This window comes from Accipiter gentilis, chromosome 22 (assembly GCF_929443795.1).
Source record: "Accipiter gentilis chromosome 22, bAccGen1.1, whole genome shotgun sequence".
NCBI classification, from domain to species: domain Eukaryota; kingdom Metazoa; phylum Chordata; class Aves; order Accipitriformes; family Accipitridae; genus Astur; species Astur gentilis.
Window position 1 is genome coordinate 16,476,526 of NC_064901.1, and position 19,675 is coordinate 16,496,200.

The 19,675-nt window shown below is 46.2% G+C and overlaps 3 protein-coding genes across 3 annotated transcripts in view; all 3 read right to left on the reverse strand.

Moving 5' to 3' along the window:
• Positions 1-11,105, reverse strand: part of LOC126049160 (deubiquitinase DESI2-like) — a 98,571-nt gene extending 87,466 nt beyond the window's left edge. The window contains exons 1-2 of the mRNA XM_049825056.1: positions 11,013-11,105; positions 10,213-10,345 (exon numbers count right to left, since the gene is read on the reverse strand). Coding sequence (XP_049681013.1) covers positions 10,213-10,215 — 3 coding nt within the window. The 5' untranslated portion in view covers positions 10,216-10,345; positions 11,013-11,105. The remainder of the gene's footprint in view (positions 1-10,212; positions 10,346-11,012) is intronic.
• SYNJ2BP (synaptojanin 2 binding protein) lies at positions 2,251-11,139 on the reverse strand. The gene is made up of 4 exons (XM_049825058.1): positions 11,013-11,139; positions 6,871-7,007; positions 5,242-5,337; positions 2,251-3,736 (listed from the first exon to the last, which is right to left on the reverse strand). Exons 1-4 carry the CDS (start codon positions 11,083-11,085, stop codon positions 3,596-3,598), a joined length of 447 nt encoding a protein of 148 aa, XP_049681015.1. The 5' UTR covers positions 11,086-11,139; the 3' UTR covers positions 2,251-3,595.
• A 2,922-nt stretch (positions 11,140-14,061) lies between these two features.
• Positions 14,062-17,872, reverse strand: LOC126049157 (disintegrin and metalloproteinase domain-containing protein 20-like). The gene is given in 2 exon segments (XM_049825053.1): positions 14,062-15,663; positions 15,665-17,872. Coding segments are annotated over 2 exon segments (2,208 nt in total). The 5' UTR covers positions 17,783-17,872; the 3' UTR covers positions 14,062-15,573.
• Between the last annotated feature and the right edge of the window lie 1,803 nt (positions 17,873-19,675).

Genomic DNA, 19,675 nt, shown 5'->3' on the forward strand with positions numbered 1-19,675 from the left:
AGCTAGCTCTTAGGAGTTGGCTTACATTTGCTTTCCACGTGTCTGCACCTTCACTAGAAGAAATTTAAGCGTTTGCAGATAAAAACAATACGGAAAACTCCTAGTATATGGCACTGCCATGTTCAACAGTGAGACTCCACACGTGGTTGAGGTGTCTGGATTTTACAAAGCAATACAGGAACACTGGAAAGGGTGCAGAAAGCCATAGAAACTACTCCAAGAGAGAAAGTATCTTACACTGAGACTCTTGAAGGGCTCAGTTGGCTTCATTTCTTAAAAATAACGTGAGAGGTAAGGCAATTACAACATACAAATCCCCCCACAGGGAGGGACTATCCATTATTAGAGGCCTCTCTAATCTAGCACAGAACAACCTAACAAACCAGTTGTTGGAACCTAAAGGCAAACTGGAAGGAAGGCACCTTTCCCTCCCACACACTCCCTTCTGGTTTGTTTTAATTAAAAAGTGCCAGAAGTAGTGCATCTTCCTATCTTCAGATCAAGTCTGGCTGCTCTTTCTCACTGCTATGCCAAAACCAAATACGTATTATTAGCACGTACAATTCAGGAGACTCTGTGAGACACAAATGCGTAGGATATACAGAAGTCAAACTAGAAGGATTTGTCTTTAAACTATGGGTATGAAAATCCAGGCTTCAGCAGGTCAGTAAGTTCACAATAAGATTGAGGGAGCAGATGAGAATGGGAGAGAAACATGGGGATTTCAGAGATTCAGCTGCCCTCAGTATTAATGGTAAACGAGTTCTTAAAAAAACTAAACATATAAATTAGTTAGGATGCTTTTTATGTTTGCCTTCAGGATTTCAACTTACCTTCTTTTCAAAACCCAGAGATTTAAGTTGTAGCAAAAGCTAAAACTTTTTCTGATTGCTTGCATTTACAAGCTGTCCTCATTAAGATTTTTTTTTTAATTCATTTCTTCTGCAATGACAGAAAATGAGTATACAGCATTCAGTGTAATGATGAAACTCAATGCTACAGAAACCACATGGTGGAAAAGACTTTGGAAAGCACAGAAAGTTTAGGTAAGACAGCCCAGCTGCTTAAAGTAATATGAGCCACAGCTCACAGGAGAGTTTGGGGTTGAGATGTATTTTCCACAAGGATTTTGTCAATAAATGGGACAAGGGTGGCTGGGGATTGGAAAAGGGGTTGTTTGGTACTCCTCAGGCACTGGTTTGATGGTGGCAGACACAGAAAGGTTCCTGAGGCTTAGACTGGATGGTTTAAATTCTGAGTAAAAACTACTGTTCAGACTTCTAGAAAAGCCACGGAGTTAATGCTGTGGTATTACAATTATTCAGTAACTGTGAAAAGAAATCCAAAGGAACACTACACACCAGAAGGGCCTTTTCTTGCTCAGTAAGCCACATCAATTATCTGGGCATTGGATATAACCCTCCCCCCGTAATAAACTGCCCACAACACAGATGGCAATCATGTCTGAACAGTATCAAAATCCCAAAGCTGAAAGGTAAAAAACAAACAAACCCCCCAAAACCCCAAAGGCTTTGCTTTCACAGCTTACTTCAATGGGAAGTGAGTAAAACTAACTACTCCTTTCCCCAAATCCTCATCCTCCTAGCCTGTCCCACATACTCTCCCTCACAGAAATTGGACTCAGGCAAGGGCTATCAAGAGGTTTGTCCCAGACAGACCTTTGTCTTACTGTCTGCATCTTTATTCTGATGGCTGTGATACAACAGCATCAACTTCTAATCATCCATCTTAATGCACTCGTGTTGCCCACGTGGACACCACAGCCAAATATTCAGAGCAGGCCACAGACAAGCAAGCTGGTTCATGCTGCATCTGCAAAGATCTGTCTGAACAGCAGCCCTTCTGCTATCAGGCATAAATGGTTTGCAGACCAAGGCAAGTCACTGTACACATTGGCCCAGGACATCCACCACCAGTATATGTTCACCAAACCTCAAGTCTGTTCCCAAAGTCCCCTAAAAACATAGAGCAAAATTCCTCCTGTTTCCTCTTCCCTTGACACTAGAGCAGTTTATAGGCCAATGCAAGATTTCATGTGGTCTAAGTGCTCTGAAACTCCATGGTGATTTAGGAATGTCGTGTATAACAGCATACCATTTCTATCTCCAGCAGACGGCAGGAACGCAGCCCTGAGCAAACACACAACAATTTCAAACCTATCAGCAATGTCCCGCTAGAATAATAAAGGATAGAGATAAGTAAAGCACTGAGACACCAGTTTTTCTTTGTCTGAATACATATATTGCATATGTGATTATTTTTTTTTTTGGCATCATACAGACAAGACCATGCATTTTGCTTTTCTTTCGCAAAAACAACAAAACACATTGATTTCTTGGAGACAAGAGAAACAGGCCTTATCCCACAGAGCTCATGTCAGCTGGGGCATTTAAAACCATTCAAATCACAGCAAGATGAGACCCTGCAGGTAAATTCAGCAACACGCTTTCCAGAGCAAGGGTCTCTCCCTTTGGTTTTACTTGCTAAGCCTTACCCTGGCTTACACCTGCCAGTCTGTCTCCTGAACATCTCATCAGTCTTCACAAACAAGCAATAGCCAGGATGATCCCAGCCTGCTCTCAACTTCTCCCTTTCAATCATCGTAAGATTTTCTGACTGCAGGCAGCAAGTTAGCTGCTACAGAGAACTTCATCTAAAGTATTCCCTATGCAAAAAAACAACCCCCAAAACAGACCTTTAACCTGAGAGATGCAGACTTCAACCCACTTGATGGATGGAGGGACTATTGCTTCATTACTAATTTAAAGACTCTTCTGCAGCTTCAGCATGCCCAAATCTCTTGCCACTGCTTATGCTTGTGATTCGATTGTCTGCCTGCCTCTCTCCGGTATGCTAGCATTTTGTGGAAAGCTTTCTCATACAACTCTGACCCAAGAATGAGCAGTCATTCTGACAATCAAAGTCTTTTTCTAGCAGCAGGCTATCTTCTGTCTTTCCAGAACTGGTAGAATACCTCACCAACATTGCATATTACTGTTAAATCAGCAGCTACACTGATGATTTTACCTGTGAAACCACAGATTAGATTTTATACATTTTTCTTAAGGCATTTATTTAGCAACAACCAACAAAAATTCAACAGAAAAAATAATGTACCCTCCACATTGCTTCTCTTTATTCATGGTTCAGACAGGGATCATTGGTTTCAAGAAAAATTGAGTGGAAACAAGGCAAAGCCTCTAGTAAATGTTTTTGATTTAAAACCACCACAACCCCTACTCCCTTTAACCAAAAGTCACATCTTAAAACACGGATTAGATAAGTGTGTTTGAAAGTTCATGGTGCAAAATAGGGCTGATGGCAAAACCTCCTCAGATTAGTCGAAAAAACAGCTATCCCACTCTATACATGAACAGAGTCATCTCCCTTCCCTTTTTCCTCTTTGCTTCCATTCACCCTACAACAAAATCAATATATAAAGAACATCAGCAGCAGCTTTATGATAGGCAATGATCCTTTTTGACATCAGTCTGTGATAAGATCGTTGATTCTCTATCTTTAAATTACATCATAGCTGTGTAAAATACGCAGTGATATCCAAAACGTGAACTCTTCACATCCGTTGTCGATACCTCAGCAAGATCCAGACTGCTGCTGCAGCAAGCGCCAGGCCTGGCACAAGAATGGCTGCTAGAGGAAGCCCACCTGATTCTCCATCACCTTGGTGACCCACAGGGCCATTTTGTGGCTGCAACTACAAGGAAAAAAAAAAGTATTTGTGTCAGAGCACATCACAGGAGAGCCCCCAGTTCTGCGTTAGGACCAGGTGGTTCTGTAAGGATGTGCAAGATGGTTTTCCCGGGTACCTGTACACTCCACACATAGGAGGGTTAGGACAGCTTTGGATGGACTGAGCTTTACTGCAGGGTACCCAGTCACTACCAGGCACCCTCATGTTTCTCTGCCACTTTGTAAACTAGGACTCGAACAGCTGGAGGCAGGGTATGTCTCATACAGCAGAAGCAATGACACACACACATATCCAGTCATTCCTTGAGGCACTTCCCACCACACCATCTCCTGGTGTCTTTACCAGGAAAAGGACATCACTAATTCTCTCTGGTTTTCTTACCTGCCGTGTATACTGATCCAGAAGATTTGCTCCTTTACTAAGGGAGTGGGAAAGGGGCCTTAGCCCACCTCTCCCCACCAGCATGCTTCAGGCTGATCAGTATTTCTTTTGACAACTTCAGTAGTAGCCAGGGGTGGTCAAATCACACCAGTGGATTAAGGATTCCTCTCTTTCTATATCCAAAATGGTGCCAATATATTTAAACCATAGCAGCCCACATTTCATAGAATAATTTAGGTTGGAAAAGACCTTTAAGATCATTGAGTCCAACCATTAACCTAGCACTGCCAAGTCCACCACTAAACCATGTCCCTAAGCACCACATCTGCAAGTGTTTTAAATACCTCCAGGGATGGTGACTCCACCACTTCTCTGGGCAGCCTGTTCCAATGCTTGACAACCTCTTCAGTGAAGAAATTTTTCCTGATCTCCAATCTAAACCTCCCCCAGCACAACTCGAGGCCATTTCCTCTCGTCCTGTCACTTGTTACTTGGGAGAAGAGACTGACCCCCACCTCGCTACAGCCTCCTTTCAGGTAGTTGCAGAGAGCGAACAGGTCTCCCCTCAGCCTCCTTTTCTCCAGGCTGAACAACCCCAGTTCCCTCGGCTGTTCCTCATAGGACTTGTTCTCTAGACCCTTCACCAGCTTCATTGCCCTTCTTTGGACACGCTCCAGCACCTCAACGCCCTTCTTGTAGTGGTGGGCTGCACATACATCTCAACACTAACATGAACGATGACCTCTGAAACAACAGGGCAGTTTTGTCTCCAGTAAAGTTTTGTCCTCTGAAACAAAACTGGAGAACCTGAGATTCTGTCTTCACAGACAAACCTTTGCCTCTGAGAAAGGAGATCTGCGAGAAAACCTTTGCTCCAGCAAAACAAATACCTGGGGATTTCTTCAAACTCCCCTCTTCACTGATACTGTTACAAACAAGCAATGCACAGATGATTACAGCTGTGGTCAACTAGAGAAAGCCGTAGTTCAATCAAAATTTTTATATGCATAATCCACACGGAGCACCTGGACATGGTATTTTTCTGCCTCATGAAATACAGAGCTATCAATCATAGAAACCAGTCTACACTGAGCCAGAAATAAACCTAAGAAACAGGTAAAACATACCCTACGCTGAATTTTCAGAGACACGTCATAGCCTGCATTCCTGAACAGTTCCACAGCATCCTTGTGCCGCAAATCCTTCAAGTCTCTGCCATTGACCTAGCAAAAAAGGAAAAGGAGAACCAGTTGCATCATCAAAAATTTGCTATTTGCCCTTCAGCAGGCTACCATAGGAAGGATAGGAGATAAAAATCTTCCTACTTCACAAAATTCTGCATCTGGGGCATGATACTATAATCAGCGAGATCCATATTCATCCATTCATATTATAGATGTATTTTTATACGTTGAGAGATAACATGAGAAACTCCAAGCCAAAACACAGAGGTACTAAAAAAAACTACCTAGAAGCAAAATCAGAATATAAGATGACAGTTGTGTCAATAGCAGCTTCTTATGTTGTTGCTTTACTGGAAACAAATCAAAGGTGTAATTCTGACAGCTAATGGAAATAAAAGAGCAGGAACAGCAAAATTACTATTATGAGTCTCTTTCCCACATTGTTCCCTCTACTGGTCTACCTTTGAAACCTTTCTGTTTGAAAGAGTGTTGTAAACACACACTTAAAAGCATACTGATGTAAAAAAAGCAAAACAAAAAGACTTACACACCTACTGGCATCCACTTGAAAGTGTTAGGTTTTTCTTAATTTAAAATAATATCTCATGGCAGAAGGTTTTATAACCTACTTGATTTCATTCACTAACTGATTATATTCATCCTAATTTTTCTTTTTCATCCCCATTACCCCTAATTGTATCCCCTGAGATCACATCCAGTGCCTCCCTTCTCTTGATATTTAGACTCCCCAAACACAAGTACGTAAATATTAAACCGTCAAGAAAAGATAGAATAATATTCTCCATTTAGCTTGGTATCATTTTCTGGATCAATAATAGGCTCCAGCTAGTGCAAGGTACTCTATAGAGGCTAAAAAGATTAAATGTGAAACATAATAAGCAAGTATAAAATAAAATTAAGGCGTGTTAAAAGATCATGTATCACACTAGGAGAGGCTACTTCTTCACTCATCACTTTGTAAAGCATATTGTCTTGTATGATTGCCAACTGTCTGAAGAACCAGCAGGACTGAACCTCAGTCACTTTAAAATATTTTTCTAAAAGGAGAAGCAGCCTGTACTATTCCTGATGAGCTGAAATGTAGAGTTTTATGGCCTAGAAGTTTTATGGCCTAAAAATCTCCCTGAGCAAAAGGATCAGTAATCATGGACAAACGTCAAAATGTCAAAAACCAGAAACTTAAGAGGTGGAAGACCTTTATTTACATGCGTGTAAATGACAATCCATTGTGAGCAAGAAAAGGTCTGATGGATTCTAAAACCTTAGGGAGGCAAGTCACAGGAAATACGAACGCAGCACCAAGGAGCGCTTCTGAGACAAATCAAGAAGGCAGAAGAGACGGGCCTGTGTTTAGAGGCACTCATCTCCCTAGTGCTCAAAGCCTTCCCCAGACCCCCAAGATAGCCCCTCCATGGAGTCAGCTCAGCATCATCTAGTTGCATTCATCACATACTTCCTCTCTGTGCACTGCGATGGCAAACCTGCATCTCATATCGCATCACTGATCACAGCATTTCAAGAACACATGGGGCAACAGAAGAAAGGGCTTACCGCTAAAATTTTATCTCCTTCTTGTAATCGGCCGTCAAGGTAAGCTGCCCCATCCTTTTTGATCCGGCTGACATAGATGCTGCTGTCATTGCAAATGTACTGCTGATCTGTCCCACCAACAATGTTGAAGCCCAGCCCTAAGGTAAGCCAAAGAGAAAGCTGATGAGAAAAACCTCAAAGCTTCAGACATTCTTGCTATTGTTGGGGACTGTACCCTCCCACGCTGTCCTGTTTTCTCCACCATACTAAAACTCACAGCACACAAATACGCATCATCCTTTCCAACTATCACTGTCTAGAAAGGTTATTCTCATGAAATTGATCTTGAAAGCAGAGGAGAGACCCCAAATGTCTGAAGGCCCAGATGCTCCATTCCATAAAGTATCCACAAGCCGTTTTCAGGTGGGTGTTGGGGAATATTGAAGCACATGCCATCGTTCTGAGAAGCCGATTCAGCCCTCAGCAGGAATATGCCTCTTCAGCACAGCATGAAAGGAAAGGAAAGCATTCTGCATTTCACAGGAGGCTATAGTACTATCATTAACTTTGAGCAACAAAGCATGCCTGACAAGCATTTCATGAGCTGGGAAACAGAGTTAGGAAATGCCAGGAGCATTAGACCCTGTCTATAGATGAAGAAAAAGGCAAGAGAAGCTGTGCTACCAGCTCGAGGGCACCTAGAGCTCAGAAGGCTCCCCTTCCACATCTCAGGAGCTGGAACTGGCGTCCTTCGTCTCCAAGAAAAAGACTAGTTTAGATGCAGCTCCTTAAAATTGTATGTAATCACTTTGTTCTGTTTCAGGAATTCAAAACATGACAGGAAATAAAGACAACGTTCTTGGATTTAAAGCAAAACAAAAAGGAATACACATACATTAAACAGAACTGATGTCCACATTTTTGTTATATTTCATACTATTCTTTAAAGTAAGCGTCAATTACAGAACCCTAGCTGGAACCAGCTGCTGGATTAAAGTGCAGTTAAAGATTAAGACTTCTCATTTCATCAAAATCCAAAAGAACAAATTGAATTAAAAATCTGGAGAACCACTGGTTACAAGAGCACATTCCCCACTACACATGCAGCTAAGTTTCTCTGTAAATAATAATACGTGACAAGGGACGGGAAAGATTCCCTAAGAAGAGGCTTGCAATGAAAAAAGAAAAAGTGAAGGAAAAAGAAAAAAAAATAATCAAATATACAATCAAAGTAAATGGAGAAAAAAAAAAAAAACAACTTTTTTTTTTCCTGCCATAAACCAGTCATCCAAAACTTATTGTCAAGAACAGCTGAAAGCAAATTCTCCCCATGTTCAGCCAGGCTGATTTATTTTCTCTTTCTTACTTTCTCTCAAAGTTGCAAATAGAAACTTTGAGGAGGAGAGTTGCAAATGAAAGTAAAACCACCATGTGCCTGCTGGGAGGCAGCATTTTAAATCAGTCATAGGAGATCAAAGGATGTACAAGATGAGTCATGCTATTTTAAGCGTGCATCTACAGCTGGGAAGTAAAGAAATATTAACAGCAATCTAGCCACACTTTTTTTTTTCTTTTTTTTTTCCCCTCCCCTTCCTGGCAGCTTGAGACAAACGAGGATGAAAATGGAAGCAGCAGCAGATTGAAGAAACACTGACATTTCAGCTAGACTAATATCTATTCCAAGAAGGGACAGTTGTGCACAACAACATACCCTTCGATGCGAATTAAATAAAAAAATAAAAAAATCCACAAACCTAAAAATTATTTGCCATGAATCCAATAAACTGGGAACAGGGGGAATCAATACTACCAAAAGTATAAGGTTTAATCAACACTTATTAAAAAGCCAGAAAGAAGGAATCAGAGTTTCAGAATATATTGATTCTCTCATATATAAAAAACCCCAAATATATATCTATATATATGAAAAAAGTATATGTTTTGCAAGTTTTCACCTACAACTGGAAAAATAATCAAAAGTCACAGCTTTCATCAGCAGAGGCAACATGAGATAGGAGCAGATCTCCATGACAAAAAAGAGGCAGCAGTTTATGCTAGACCAAGTTACGTATCAACAGGGCTTTTTCACCGAGTCTTTCCTTTCTGGCACTTAAAACTTCCACTCTGGCTAAAAATATCTTCCGTCATTCCTTGAGCTCTCTGCTATTCTCCCCCTTCCAGTTCATGCAGCCATAGGAAGAGACACAGCACAACCAGGAGAAAATGAGCAAGGGGATGAAGAGAGCACAGGGCACTAAATCCCTTGTCTACGAGGGACCAGAAGTGGAATGGCAGAGCTTTAAAAGCAGGCTCTGGGCTAAACTGCTGACCCTCCCTGAAGCTGCAGACCTCCCTATGCCTCATTTACCCCCCTGAAACTTAAAAAGTCCCTCATAAAGACATTAAAAAACCATCATGATCAGCAGGATTAAGAAAAGAGAAACTGAATAATATTGCAAATTGAACCGATGAAGTTTAGTTTTCCATAAAAACTGATTTTTCTGCCTAATTTCAGCCTCGTACGTCAGAAGGAAATTTGAAAAAGAAGAGACATACGCACACTGTTTTGCCACTGTAAATATGTTCAACTCCTCAGCAAACTTTTGCCAGAGGTGTTTAGCATCAAACCTATTTTAAAAAGTTGCAGTCAGAACTCCAATTAGAGAGATTACGGGATTACATTGTGCTTTACAGATAACAGTGTTTTGTTCCTTCTGCAGACATGAATAATAATTCACATGGTAAACGCATCAAGGTCGACAGGGGCTGTAGCACCTTCAAATCAAGTGACACAGTTAGAAAGCTAACTCGAAAAATACACAGCCCATCTTAACGACAGGACAAACGCTGCTCACGGTAATCAAGATTTAAATTGCCGTGGCCACACTGAAGACCTCTCCGCTCTGCCCTACAACATACCCCCTTCCACCTCCCTCAGAATTCTAGGTTCCCAATGTAGGGAAACAGCTTTCCCGTCAGAACCGGCTTCGTTTGGCAAATAATTTTCGCTGACACGGACGGCTTCATTAGCTTGAGCTTGTGGCCGTGCAGGTAGGGCTACGCCGCTTTCAGACCAGCGGCCGCTCTGGCAACCAGGGAAGGCAGAGGGTTGCCCAGTGGGCTCACCCTTTGGGTTGCGACTGCGGGCACAGGGGCCAGGACCGACCCCAGCCCCGCACGGGAACTACCTTCACCCCAGAGAAAGGAAAACGGCACAAACGCCGACGATGCGGGTGCTGCGGGTCCCTGGGGGGCCCGTGGAGCCAAGGCCTGCCAGCAGCCGCACCCAGCGGTTATGCAGGCAGAACGGCTGCCACGTTTTCTTTCACGCTCGTTTTAATTAAAGATGAAGGCCTGGCGCACCATAGTACAGCTCTAGCTCCAAAACCTCCCTGGAGCCTGCGGTTCTTTGGAGGCAGGATTTTGCTCCGGAGCCGTACGTTTGGCGCTAACTTGCCACATTTCCGAAAGCGCGATTTGAACGGCATCGTAAATCCTGTGAAAATACGAGGGCGGACGGGCGTCGGCAGGCTTCCACGAGAGCACACGCTGCTGTGACCGGACAAGCAAAGCCAAAAAACCGCCCCACAGACTGCCCTGCTCCCTCTCCCTTCCAGCCCGGGCTGCTCTCGCTCACCACCCCGAAGAAGGCCTCTCTGATGCTACCCCGAGCAACGACGGCACGGGGCACGGTCGCTTTGACCAACGTTCTTCCAAACGCCCCCTCCTCCGGGGTACCCAACCCGGCCGAGCGCTCAGCACCTGCCAGCTCCCTCGCAAGCGACAGGAGCTGCGCCGGGGACGGCGACTCCTGGGAAAACCAGACGCGGGTCGTCTCACCCGAGGCACGGGCCGCAGCCGGCGCTCCCGGCCGAAGACAAAGCCTGACCCGGCTAGCTCTCCCTCACGCAGGTCACGGGCTTTTCCCGCCGCGGCGGGAGAGGCCGTCGGGGCCGGGGCCCTGCCGGTGCCTGGGAGCGGGCACCGTGCTCGCCGTCCTCACCGCCGGGACCCTCCCGCCGCCGCCCCAGTGCCCGCTGAGGGCCTTTGCCGCCCCCCCCCGGGCTCCGGCCTCGCCTCCCCGCCCCGCCGGGGGCTGCGCAGGCCTCGGCGCGGCCGCCCCGGCCCGGAAGGCGCCGAGGCCCCGCCGCCCCGCGCCTCACCTGAGGGCCTGCGGGTGAGGCTGATGACCTCCTCGGAAAAGCCGCCGCCGCCGCCCGCCACGCTGCCGTTCATGCTGCGGCCTGAAGGTGAAGTCGGCTCACGGGGCAGCCGCTTTCGTTTCCTCGGCCGCTGCCGCCGCCGCCGCCGGAGGGCCGCGCCGCGGAGCGCTGGGAGTTGTAGTCCGCGGCCGGGCCGCGCCGCGCCGCCCGGGGACGGGGCCAACCCCCGCTTTGCCAGCCGGCGGCCCCGGCTCGCCGCGGGGACCCGGGCCTGGGGGCGGCGGGCGAGGCCGCGCCCGGGGAGGAGCGCCAGGGCCCGGCACCGGCCTCGGCCTTTGCCCGCGGGGCCCGGCGCTCCACGGCCGGCCGGGGGCCCCCAGCGGCCCTGCCGCCGGCAGCGGTAGCAGTCCGCGGCCCGGGAGCGGTGCGTCCTGGGCGCTATGGGCCGGGGAGCCGCGGCGGGCTGCGGCACCGGGCTTCTCCCTCCGGTCCCCGAATGGCCCCTGCGAGGGGCTCTGAGCGCAGAGGCGGACCGGGCCCGGGGGGGCGGGGGGGGGCCTCCCTGCTGCCGGGGGTGCAGCGGCCCTGGAAACAACAACTGCTTAGCTGGGTCCCGTAGAAGCTGCTCAGTGTGAGGATTTGGGAAACTTCCTCAAAACTCTACGGAACAGATAATTACGTAACAAGAAAAGGCAGAGTAGTTCAACTTTCCGGTCACGCAGAGGAGCCACTTGAACCTGGGACTCCTGTACCTCAGGGAGTTCCTGAACCAACAGATTATTGGGGAAAAGAGAGTAAGGCAAAAGTTAACCCTACTTATTTCCTTATTAAACTTTATCCTTATCTATTTCAGCACACGCTCCACGTGTGGCAATACAGACAACGAGAACAGGGAACAGTAAACAGGGCCCGGTGCAGTTTAGTCACCTAACTGCTTGGCACTATTAGGACAGCCACGTCTACACGCTGCAGGAACTTTTCTGATGGAAATGAGGACCAGGTGCTCTGGGCTTCAGTGTTACACTACCAATTTGTTTGTTCCTCCGTACAGTACTGATGACAAATGTTTTTGACTGCATTTATTCCAAGATTATCTGCACTTTGGGATTCCTGAATTTAATAGGGAGAGGCAGCCTGGGTACTGGATCTCTGGATTAGAGGAAGAGCGTGCCACATGCCTTAGTGCTACATTAATGTTTAGTGCTAAACACCCGCCTCAGAGATGGGAGACAGGCATTCAAGGCCCAATTACATCTGCAATGACGAGCAAAACCACGACTTGTCTATCACGGGAGGAGTTCTTAAACTGTTAAGCACATCATTCAGTTTCACACCTGTTTCAGTCCAGTCCCCACAGTTACATTGTCCTGGATATCTATACCTTTTTTTTGCCAACGATTAAGAACACTGGAAAGCAAAACTTGCGCAATGGCCATCAATTATTTTTCTTCCAAACTCAGGTTCTGCTAATACAGTACTTGGCAAACTCCTTGAAGATACATACTGTTCCTTGGCAGCAGTTTTAATGTATTTCAGAGATGGCAGTTTTGGCTTAGAACAAGAACAATTTTATCTTGAACTGAGGTAACTGCAATATTAAGAGGGTTTTTCTAAAAGTCTTATTTAGCCAGGAAGAGATGTCAAACAAGAAACATGGGTAAATCATTGCTGTAACTTACTCCCAGGCAGTTCCAGGCTTCACCACTGCTACTGGCCTGCCACATGCTAACAGCTGCCCAAGACTTAATACCTTGCTGCACTGGCACAGACCATTTCATATGTCTCCGTAGTCAGCCACTTGCCTCCAACACTGTTTCACATACTAGACTGATCCACATCTCTGGGGAGACAGTGCAGCAGCATTTGCAGGCTGCCTCTTCCACGTTCAAGTGACTTCTACATTAGCCAAGTTCTCACATCCATTTAAAACATTAAAAAAGGCAATTAAAACTAAGAGGGAAAAAAAGGGGGGGAAACCGGAAAGATTAGGACCGAACTTGGGCTTGCACCTTCATACCACAACAGAGTAGTGGGACATTTCTAACAAACCACCAGAAGTATGAAGTTATTTGTTGCTATGGTGAAATCAGAAACAACAATATTTTCAAGGAGAAAACCTTAGTGAGGGAGATGACACATTTTATAAAACAAAGACTAGGTTGGAATGCATGTTTGTCTTGCTCATATGGCCTGAGCAGAAAGAGAAGAAAAGCATACAGAAATACTCCCGTCCAAAGCTTGCTGAAAGCTTCCTCCCACTTAAGTCATGGTTTTTTTCGATCAATCTTTAAGCCCAGAGAAGAACAGAAACTACAGCATTTTATTGCTTTGTCTCTTCCAAAACTGCATTTACAAGTAAGCTTTCTAGCCTAAATTCTGCTTGCGTTTACACCTCTGTTTCTTCAGTACGCAGGTCCATAAATAAAAACTCTGACTCTAAGTGTTTTCTCTGGTCTCAGCATAGATCTATACTTGGCAATTTATGGTATACTATCAATCAACAACAGCCATCAAGGTGGCAGCCTGAGACTTCTGCCACTGATGTTTATGTATCAAAAAGTCTGCCAGTACTTACCAGTATGTCTGCTACTCACCAGTATGTCTGCCACTACTTACCCCAGGCCCAGGTACCTTACTATGCAAGTTGCGCATAGCTAGTTGGAGGGTGCTGGGTGTAGTGCTTGTGTTACTTTTTATCTTCATCTTTCACCTAATCCACATCCCCTTTGTTTGTCACATATCCCTTGTTTCTCACACCTGAATTGTTACTTCTCTGAGGTAAAAAAAACCCCAAACTTCTCCCTACCCCACCCCCCCCCCAAAAAAAATAAGGTCTCTAGTTATAAGTAGTAAATTCAGGGTGTCAGTGAATGGGCAGTTTTCTTGTCTTTTGACATAAACACAGGATTAAGTTTTCTTCATCTAGTCAAAACCATCCATTTTGTATCAAGACAATAAGCATAGCCTGCTGAACAAACAATGTGTTACCTTATTTCCCCAGAACAAATATAGATAACAATTTAAGGACCCATTTGCTTTAGACAAAAAGCCATGAAGAACTGTGAATCACATCCTTTGTATTTCACATCCAATCATAATGTAACCAGCCCTTTTTGGATGCAGAACACAATCATGTTTAAAAAAAAAGTACAGGAAAATGTGTATTCTAAAAACATAAATGTCATACAAGGGAGTCAACAAGAGTTTACTGTCATCATTTGTAGAGTCACTAACGTATTTCCTCCCAAACGTTGCAAGTGGTGGGGTACTTATCCTGCCTTTATAGAATGTTTTCTAAAAATGTGGTCTTTGCTTTCCAAATACAAATAATTCTTTTGGTAGCAGACAAGTGCATTATAGCCCTTAACCCAGAAACACCAGTCCTTTAAAATAAAGTTTTCACCGTAAATCTGGACCACAGACTCCTCTTTATGCTGATCTGGTTGAAAGACCTAATCACTGCTGTAATATAAATAATAAAAATAAAACTTTGTGAATGGTATTTCCACACCCCCCATATTTTTTCCATAAGCTAGACACATTTTATCTCATGTTAAAAATAAAAAAATACAATGCTTCTGTGTAGCACTGCGTAGAGCTGTGAGGACAAATTCAGTGATAGCTTAAGAAGCAATCACAAAGTAAACCAAGAGAAACCCCCTAAGATAGTTAGATAAAACATCTACCAAATATTGCAGGAATTCTGGGTGGAGGAGACTTGGAGAATAGTTCCAAATATTTTAGAAATCCAGCTAACTTGTGCAACCTCACAGACAGCTCCTCTTAGAGACAGTAAAATACAGAGCAGTTCTCAAAAGAACCCAGCAGTCAAGGCACTGGAAAGTTTCCAGAAAAGAAAGACAACTTGTTCTTGTGAAATGTCAGGTCTGGTGTCACTACACTCTTGACGTGTATCTGATGGTTCAGAAATGTAATGCTTACTGGTGTGACCTGGATAATACTTCTCTACTGTCTCACAAAATGAAGACCGTGTTCCCTATGATCTATCTCCCTCCTGAAGGGCTACTCCCTGGAAACAGTTGGAAGGGCTTATGCCACAGACACCTGCATCTCACTGCAGTACCTGTTTCTTGCCTGCTTGCGTGTCACAGATGTGAATTAAATGGACTGCAAAAGCAATTTTTTCTCTTTGGTTATTGATGAATGACAGAAGTCAGATGTTCATGAATATCTCTCTCCCTGAGCTGGAGAAAACATTAGATGAAGGAGTAATTTATTTACACCTGTTTTAAAGAGTTTACATTTGTAAACTGTTGCTATGAAGCATAAAAGCTATACCTACAGTTTGCCTAACCACTTCAGTTTAAGAGCTCGAGGTGCAAGGAACAGCATGCCTTACTGCCTGCATTTATTAACTTAAAATAAACAAAGATAACATTTACTCTGCATTTAATGATATCACATTAGATTAGAACTATTCAGAACACGTTGAATTATTTTGATGAGTTATCAGCTGGCTCTGCTCCAAGGAGATTTCCCCAGGAGCATCCAAAGCTACTGCTTGTTGGTCTTCAGCAAGTGCTTCGTGGTGGATTTTGACTCAGCAGCAGGTGTTCTTCTTTAGGAACTGCTTGTGTTTCCAGTATTTGAAACAACTGCTATCTTCTTCTGTGGAACTGGGCCTTTTTGCTCCTAAGCCATCCCACTATTTCCTGTTTATAACATATGGTAAGGGTTACTCCCAGGATACAGAGAAAAATAAGACCAAGTAGTGTTACTCCTACTTTTGCTCTCTGAAAAATCTCCGTGGCTGGAGGGGGTCCACTGTCAATGCTACCTCCAAGTCCTTCCCATTCACAATACGGAGGAGCCCAGCCGTACCTGCAGTGACAGTTCTTACGATTGTTACACACTCCTCTGCCATGACACTTTGTCACGTTGCAGTCGTAGTTCAGCAGCGATATACTGGTACATGTCCTGTTGATACAAAGCATATTGCTACCACATGGCGTGCCATCTTCCACAGCTCCCACATCAGCTATCGGCATCCCTACGTGATAGTCAAGACCCCAACACTTTTTATTTCCAACAGGGGTTTGCACTAGCGTTACGTGGTTCTGCAAGAAAGGCAATTTATGTATGTTTTCACATTGGATCCTACCACATAAGATATTCTCAATACTGCACTTTGTAAAATGGATATTGTTACGAATACCGCAATTCCCAAACCGGTCACCTCGAGTATTCACTGCTTTGAAGCAATCTAAAGGAGCGGCCCTGGCTTTTTTGCCAAAGAGATGCTGGCACTGTTTACGGTGGGAAGAACATTTTCCTTGATAGCAATAAGCACCATCTTTGCACAGGGTTCCATCTTGTACGTACACGTCCAGTGGGCACCAAGGGGAAGTCCCATTGCAATACTCTGGCAGGTCACAGTCACCAGTACTTGCCCTGCAGAGCGTTCCTGCTGGAAGTACTTGGCAGCTCTTGCAGCATCTTCCAGAAGCACAGACTGAACCTGCAGTAAATGTACAGTTTGGGTGACAACAAGGATCCTTTCCGCAGTTTGATTCTGAACCACAGTCACACTGCTCTCCGCTTTCTGCTATCTTATTCCCACAGTATTCACGCTTCATGGTGTAGAAAGTGCCGGGTGCCGGTGGCTGACGAAGGCAGCCGGCACCACGCCCAAGCAGGTCAAAGTAGTCTTTGTAACTGCAGTCACTGAATGCATCGGTGTCAACATCGCTTTCGTACATAAAGCATCTCCTTCGTCTGCATTTACAGCCCCGTTCATCATGGCGCATCCCAAGAGTATGGCCCAGCTCATGGACAAATGTGGTAATAAACGAGGACAGCTTCCTATCAGTGAAGGAAACAACTGCTGATGACCACTGGTTATCACATATGGACCCTAGAAACGCCAATCCCAGGCTCCTTCCAAAGCTCTGAAATGCAAATAAGTGAGCGGTATCGTGGCGCATCCGTGGAGACAGGTTTGACTTTCGCCATTTGTTAAAGCTGTCAAGCACCTTGTTGACAGAGTTAGTAATGTTTACAAGGTTGCTTTTGGTCCAGATCTCCAATCCCACAAGAAACAGCCGAACAGAAAGCTGTTCGTACAGAGAGTCCCCAATGTTGATGATTTCTAGGACTTGCCTCAAGACTTCAGATTCGTTCCTGCCCGACTTCACAAACCGCACGTTGTCCACGACCACTACCATCTTCACGTACCTGACGTGCGTCCACCAGTCCTTCAGCATCTCCTCCTCCGCTGCCTGGGGGGCCTCGAACCAGGGCAGCAAAGCCTTCTGGTGCTGCAGCTCCGCCGGGGTCAGCCCGCAAGCGGGACCCCCGGGGTCGTTGGCCTCCTCCATGCGGTAGAGGACGTGCCGGAAGGCCGGATCGTCGGGGACGGGCTCGATCTCGTAGGTGCCATCCTCCACCCAGAGCACGCCGCGGAGGCCCCTGCCGCAGGTGCCGAGGGCCGCCAGAGAGCCGGGGCTCCCCTCCACCTCGCCCTGGTAGAAGCAGTTGTCCCGCACAAAGGGGTGCTCCTCCCAGCGGGCCCCGTCCTTGCCGTAGGTGACCAAGGTGAAGGGGTGGGCGACCAGACCCCGCCTGGGCCGCAGGCGCAGCACCCGCGGCCGCCCCTCCACCTCCAGCCAGTAGAAGACGGCCAGGGGGTTGGCGTCGGCCCGGGGCCTCAACTGCCGCGGCACCGTCACCCAGGTGGCGGTGACACGCAGCTCCCCGGACGGGCGCCCCGCCAGGCCCAGCAGCACCAGCAGCCCCAGCAGTGCCCCCATGGCCGCTGCCCCGCGCCCCGCTTTGGGAGGGGATGGAGCCTGGAAGGGCCCTGACCCCCGGGGGGTTGGAACCACCCCGAGGCCTCCAACTGCCCCTCGGCAGGCCGGGCGGGCCGCGGCCGGGGAGGAGGGGCGGCACGGCCGCCCCCGGCGCCTTCCCAACAGCGTCCTGCCGCCCGAGGGTCCGTCTCGGCCGGCGGCGAGGGTGCCTCGAGACGTCCCCTCCCCTCCTCTTTGAGCGTGTACGGCGGCTCTCCTGGGGAGGAACGAATACATTTGCCTACCACAGGCGCGCTCCCAGCTTTTTATAGTCTTGATTTTCCAATTAACGGGCGTTTTGCCTTCCGAGCGGACATAGCGAGGAGGGGGCCCTGCTCAGCTTCACGCTCCTCGTCAGGGATGTTTGTGTTGAGCAAAGGGATCATTTGGTTAGTCCACAAGGGGGGAAAAAAATCTGTTTTAATAGCTCAAAGGATGGCTTTTGCTTTGCTCGCTTTTTCTGCTAAAGGATAATTTGTGAGTGGAGATCAGGAGCAGACTATTTCAGCTCTGAAGAGTATTGGAAAAGGTTAGGGTCTGAAATGAAAAGGTACAGAAATACTAGGCTCCTAGCCGGTTACTAAGACATAGCACTCCTTGGTGCCCTTTCTTAGCACGGGCCTTACTATAGCTACTCCAGATATACACACACCAAAAAGAAAGGTAGAACCAGGGAGGAATTCACTTCCGCTACATTCAGTAATATAGAAGCAAACCAATAGCACCCGGTATAAAAGCACAAAGCCTATGTGCGCCACAGCTGCTACACACCTACAGCCATGTGCCTTAATTACAGACATCACTGATGCTACAGTCGTTTTCCCACATCACGGCCTTTCTAAAGGTTTGTCCTTGCAGAGCACTGGGAAGAGAGCGCTTACAGGTACATCTACCACTTGGCTGCCACGTTTTAAACACATTTTAGCTCCATCTAGACACAGCTATGACTGTAAGCTGAACTGAATTGTGGTAAGATAGGATGTCCTGTGCAGCACAGCTATGCACACTGGATTTTTGGCACATAGTGCTCGGATTCAACAGAGCCACAGCTGTTACCTTTCGGGAACTCTTCACAACTTTCTTTTCAGCGCTGAAAGCATGCCTGGGATGAAGTCCGACCTGCTATGGCCCTTATCTTTCTCATCTGCAGGAGGTGCACCCTCCCACCACCCCATCTCCGTCTCTGAGATCCTACCTTTCGGCACCAACTGCTGGGTGCTGACCATCACCCTGGCACAAGCGTGGCACTTAACATTTCAAACGGCCCCTCAGGAGGCTGAGCAGTGAGAGGAAAAGCTGGCAGAGTGCTCAGAGCCTCTGCCACCTCAAGCCCTAGGGTCGAGCGATCTGGTACCTTAAGCTGGGCACATGGCAGGCTGTGGAGCAGCAGCTGTGGAGGTTACCAACAGCTGTCCAAAGGGGCTTCAGATTCTGCAAACTGGCACCTTGCTCAATCACTGCAAGTGTGGCCAGCATTAGTAGTGTACACCTTGTAATACAGTATCCCAGATTAAAGGAACGAAAACGGGAAGACACCTGCTTCTGTTAGGATTTTTCTAGAGATCCATAATTGTATATTGTTTGAAATTTATTACTGCTTTACCTAGAAGTGAACAAACTCATGACCTATGTTAGGACCTTTGATTTATTTTCTTATTAGTTTTAATTTTAAAATTATAGAAACTATTTTCTGTGAAGTTTTTTTATGTGCAGGTAGCTGTTGAATAATTGTCCACTACTTTTCAAGTATCCAGGGCTGTGGATTACATCTTTTGAAAAATATAACTCATACCACAATAACTATAATAGAAAAATCCTGTTACATAATCTTTGTGTGCAGTCTCTGTAGCACTA

Coding starts and splice junctions, on each gene's coding strand:
- SYNJ2BP (XM_049825058.1), bottom strand. CDS start 11,085: ATGAACGGCAGCGTGGCGGGCGGCGGCGGCGGCTTTTCCGAGGAGGTC. Junction 7,008..11,012: donor CCTCACCCGCAGGCCCTCAG/GTGAGGCGCGGG, acceptor GGCTTACCTTAG/GGCTGGGCTTCAACATTGTT. Junction 5,338..6,870: donor AAGGAGATAAAATTTTAGCG/GTAAGCCCTTTC, acceptor CTTTTTTGCTAG/GTCAATGGCAGAGACTTGAA.